This window comes from Mycetomoellerius zeteki, unplaced genomic scaffold, assembly GCF_001594055.1.
Source record: "Mycetomoellerius zeteki isolate Tzet28-1 unplaced genomic scaffold, Tzet1.0 scaffold119, whole genome shotgun sequence".
NCBI classification, from domain to species: Eukaryota; Metazoa; Arthropoda; class Insecta; order Hymenoptera; family Formicidae; genus Mycetomoellerius; species Mycetomoellerius zeteki.
The window spans coordinates 522992-528328 of NW_017256116.1; the positions used below are offsets into that span (position 1 = coordinate 522992).

At 29.9% G+C, this 5337-nt stretch overlaps 1 protein-coding gene across 1 annotated transcript; it reads right to left on the reverse strand.

Annotated features, from left to right (window-relative positions):
• Positions 1 to 1722: 1722 nt before the first annotated feature.
• Positions 1723 to 2551, reverse strand: LOC108729692 (uncharacterized). The gene is made up of 3 exons (XM_018458898.1): positions 2297 to 2551; positions 1949 to 2196; positions 1723 to 1729 (listed from the first exon to the last, which is right to left on the reverse strand). The coding sequence occupies exons 1-3, from the start codon at positions 2405 to 2407 to the stop codon at positions 1723 to 1725; spliced, it is 366 nt and encodes a 121-aa protein (XP_018314400.1). The 5' UTR covers positions 2408 to 2551.
• Between the last annotated feature and the right edge of the window lie 2786 nt (positions 2552 to 5337).

Here is a 5337-nt window from a genome sequence, read left to right on the forward strand (position 1 = left end):
AATAAGAAAGAATAAAACATAATAACATGATTAAACATCGAAACGTATCTCTTCATTACTAGTAGATATTATATTGTCTGATCGTTCATCCGTAACCGATCGAGCATAACGTAAGATATCGGGAAGCAAACAGAAAATTTCGTTGTTTGATGTACAAGTTAATTAATTAAAAGTTATTATTGATAACAAATAATATATTTATGCTTGAACGATCAAGTAAATAGATAAGCTTCTTAAAAAAGATGATATAACTTTTACTATGAAGAATATTTAATTCAAACATGCTTCCCTCGTCATTTTTTTAAATGCGATTTCTACTTTGCATGTTCCTCGTACTAGCTGTTTTAGAACTTTTTGCGAAAAATAATTTATGGTAGAACTACAAATTGTAAACTTAATTTTCATATCTATGATTTTCAGTTCGTTATATAAAATATAATTGCAGATCAAATAAAAATATTAAGATAGTACTAGCATAAAATAATTTTCTTATGAATGTGCTAAAATTTGAAACAATACAAGTAAGTTGAAATGTTTGTGTTCAATTAGAAACGTATTGACCGTCTAGTTTTTAAAATAATTACAATTAAAATGTGTGGTTTTAACAGATGACGCATATACGCAACTCAAGTTAACGTCAGATCATTTTTAATTATAGTCTATGTCATTCTTAGAATTGTTACGAACACGCGATGGAGGAACATGAAACGAATATTGCAAAAAAATGGCATAATTTTTGACCTTAAGAAAATAGAACCGCGAAAAAACACAATGTTTCGATTTTCTTTGGCAAATGGGGGCAACTGAAGGGAGTGATGGGGAATGGAGAGGACAGCCAGTCGGGCCAACGAGCATCTGATAGCACCGGTGTTAGATTGCGTCTATCTGTATTATTGATAACGTATTCATTTTCTTTCCGTGTGTGCGTGTAGCTTTGGACAGGCACAGTTGAAAGTTTTCTCTCTCTGGCAGGAGTGGGTATCACCATCGAGCGCTGCGACGGGACTCAAAACTTTTCAACGGTACTGTCGCGTATAGTACTACTATAACATAACTTTCCAAATAGTATATTCTTCATTCTTAAGATCATTTCTACATCCAGGAATATTTATAAGACGTTTATTTTTAACTTAATGTACTAAATTTATCTTAAGTTGTTTAAAAGTATCGAACAATGAGAATATGGTGATAAGATTTAATTTATATTGGTTTTTTTGGTTTATATTTAATACATTGTATAAAAATCCCTTTAAAACGTAAACCACACGAATTTTTAGAATATCTTGAAAGCTAGTATTCTTTTATTATTTACTGTTTTCAGAAAAAAATCTAGAGAACTAACAGTGAGATCATAGAATACCTGTATTATATCCGTTTTTAGATATTTGAATATTACTACGGTATGTTGCAATTTGTCATATTAAAATTATTATTGAAAAACGCAAAAAGCTGGTAACAATCCAAGGTAAATATGACGAAAGACTTAATTAAACACATTATGTGCTATTTTTATTATCAATATCTGCTGATATAATTTATTAAGCTGCGTATGTATGATACATCTATATAATTCCAGAGTTAAAAATACAAATTATTATATCATTATTAGTAAGTCATTGTATGCTCAATCTGTTATCATGGTAATAAATGTTATACTATTTAACATTCGGCAAAATTTATTGTGATGTGTCTATTTCTACCAAAGCGTTATATTATAGCTTCTTATTGCCTGTTTAGAACGAATGAAAAAATTATTACTGATTATATAAACAAAAAACTTATTAATTAATATTTTTTGTATGTTAAAAGAGCGTTGAAAATAAATAGTAACTCGCATATATAGTTATATCTGTTTAATACTGAGAAATTTAATAAAAAATTAACAATTTAATTACAGCATTTATTTATTTATACATATAGAAGTATTTCTTTTCTTTTGAATAAAAACGGTTGACGTATCGTTACGTATAGTTTCGAAATCACAGCAGCATATACTTTCAGCGCGTTGACGTACAATACGTTGAATAGGTAGAGGTCTTGTGAATTGCATTTACAGGTCTTCTTAGGCATTATTAATAAATTAATCGAGATGGAAATAGATATCAATATAGACGTCAGGCTTTGAGCGCAAGGAAAACCATAGGAAATAACACCATACTGTGCGCCGTTGCATATAAGCGAGCCATCGCTGTCACCCTGGAAATGGGGACAGATGTTTTCGTTAACTTCTTGTTTAATTACCGAGTTTTAGAAAATTGATAAATTGCAGTCTTTTCTATCAATAAACATTACTCACCGCGCAAGTGCCAATTTCATAGCGATTGAGTGTGCACAAGTGGCTGCCGGTCAAACGCACATTATAATGGCGTTCCTGACATGTGCTCTTCGCGACCATGACCTGGTTCATTTTTTGAAGAACGTGCGAGAGCGATCCATATTGATCCTGATAATGATAAGGTACATTTCTGTCCGAGGAAAGGTTTACTTGGCGAGAGAGATGGGTTTTTGGAATTGATTATATTGAATCGGCGAAACGAATAAAACAAATGATTCGAAGTTTAAATTTTTAATATAAAGGAACAAAGTGAAGAAATCAAAAGAAAGTATTAGAAAAAATTAGGAAGAAATTATAAAACGAAGCTCTTAAAATTGCAGAAGAAAATTTTAGCAGCGAATTATCTTGCACCGACTTACCGTGATTACAACGATGTCAATTTTCCAAGAGTCTTCCTGGTCATCGGAGAATTCCGGATGCACGACAACATTCTTTACAGAGTGAAGCTGTCCATCAGTGCTATAAATGCGGTGTCGGTCGCAAGTTTAAGGTTGCTATAAAGTGGATAAACGTCCTCCAAGTCCAAGCCATCCACGCAGTGAGCGGCAGTGAGGATCTTGGTCATCGATGATGGAACCGCTGTAATTGTGATCGCTATCCAATCTCAAGAAAACTTATACGGAAATTCACCTAGTGCGGCGGACTGGCCACCGACAATCGCTTCAGGTTCCTCAGCGAATGTCTCTGTAAATCAATAAATACGTATAATAAAATTTTTTTATAGATAACAACAGAATACTCAATTATACATGAGAAAGATAGAGGTAGTTTTTGCGATGGTTTCATATCGTTTACTGTATTTTTATTATTAATTCCTGTTGATGATAACTCAAATTGGAACCGAAACGTATGACTAATCTATTTTTTTTTACGACTGTAATCCATATGTCATTTAATAATTAATAATAATCTATTACATTCGCGCTGACTCCTATCATTCTTTATTAACTATTAATTTGTTACAATTGCAATGAGAACATGTTTTTTACAGTATGCGCTTTATCGTATATGATTAATGACCAATAAGAAAAACGTTCGTCGGAGATAAAAATAACAATGAAATAAATAAGAAAATATTTTGTCATTATACGATATAATTTTACGTACGCTGCGTAAGAACGCCGACTACCAAGAAAAATTTTGTTGGTAGCATGATCGATAATTAACTCAGGCCAGGTTAAAAATCAAACCAAGCGACAGTATAATTTTCTTCCTCTTATATAAAGCATTTGTATCCATAATTTAACTTTGAACAGCTGCGAATAGCTGATTGCATTTCTTACGCAAATACGATGACGTTCGGATCCTGCATTTTGATGAGACAGATACGGTAGAATCAATAAATGCAGACTTAATTACGTTGCGATTTTATTTATAATGAAACGAGAAAGTTAAAACGCGTATATAATAATGATTAAACATACAAAATGTGTTTTTTCATCATTATTATTATTATTATTGCGATTCATCTAAACAAAACGTAAGATATCAGAAAGCAAGTAAAAAAGCTTGACGTATTCATCTTATTAACACAAATTAGTATTATAAGTCATAATATAATATAGTCAAACGATATTATTTTAAATAGACAAATATTATAATTATAAAAGTAACTTTAAATTATTTTATTTTACATTTCTCTAACATTTTTTTTACGAAAAAGAGGGAAACGTATATTTGAATCATATTGCAGAGCTGCTATATTTTTTAAATAATGCTATATTTTTTAAATTTTTCGTTGCATTCATGTAAATATTTGTCTTATATTTTTTTTTATGTTCAAAATGTAATGTATCATTAAAAAATATTTTCTCTTTTGAAGCTAATCACCAGTTTGCAATTTTAAACTCAGTAAAAAAATTAGAAAAAAGAGAGACAGAAATCGCAGTTATATTCGAGGTTTGGTTACTTTATTTATAATTTCAATTTGTGAAGGATAATATATATCAATAATCAATATATACTTCTCAATCAATTTTCACGATAGTATATACAAGGAAGTCTATAAAGTCTGTTACCACCTCTATATTTTGGAAACGGTTCAAAATCATGAAAACCGCGAAATATATTATATCCAGATCTAGCAGCGCCAAGTGTTTTTACATGAAAAATTTTTCTATTCAAATTAAATTTTTTCATTGTATAAAAATTAAAGATAATACCATTTGGATTAAGTAAATAATAAAGATAGTATCACTTAGGTTTTACTTTTTATTTTGTAGTAGAATTTAACTTGGCGCCACAATTGTTGATATCAAATCTTTTATACAAATGATACATATATCATTAGATTTAGTAAATTTTGTGATATTAAATTAACAGAATTTAACTTGGCGCCACAATTGTTGATATCAAATCTTTTATACAAATGATACATATATCATTAGATTTAGTAAATTTTGTGATATAATGATTTTCATGTAATAATTTTTGAAGGGGAATAAAGCCATTATAACTTGGGTTGGAATGTATCATATACAAAGAATTTCATCAAACAGCAAACGCAATTAGTCATCAGTTCCACGGCCGATTAAGTAATTGACGTTGGTGAAACCGGCCCAAATGGTGGTTTCCATACGAGAAGCACGCACGCTTAGCGCTTTTTTTACCTTTTTTTAAAAATATATTATTAAAATAAATAATAATATATTAAAAATAAAAAAATATATTATTAAAATAAAAATATAATTTATATATATACTCCCATAAGTGTCACGAATAGTTAATTCTTATTTTTCTGTACTTTCTGCATATTTTATATGTATTTTACTTAAACAATACACGAAACAAAATCAAAGATTAATACAAAATTCAATATGCATATTTCACGCATATAGATCGAGGGACCAGTAAATAACATTACATTTTTGAAAAACGCGAGCATATCCACATTTTCTCTCGAAGTTGTTTTTGGTCGATAGTTATTAGAGTATCGATAGTTGGTCGATTGGTTAAAGTATACGTATGTCATGTGCTTACGTCACGGTGCATAGCTCGTAGCT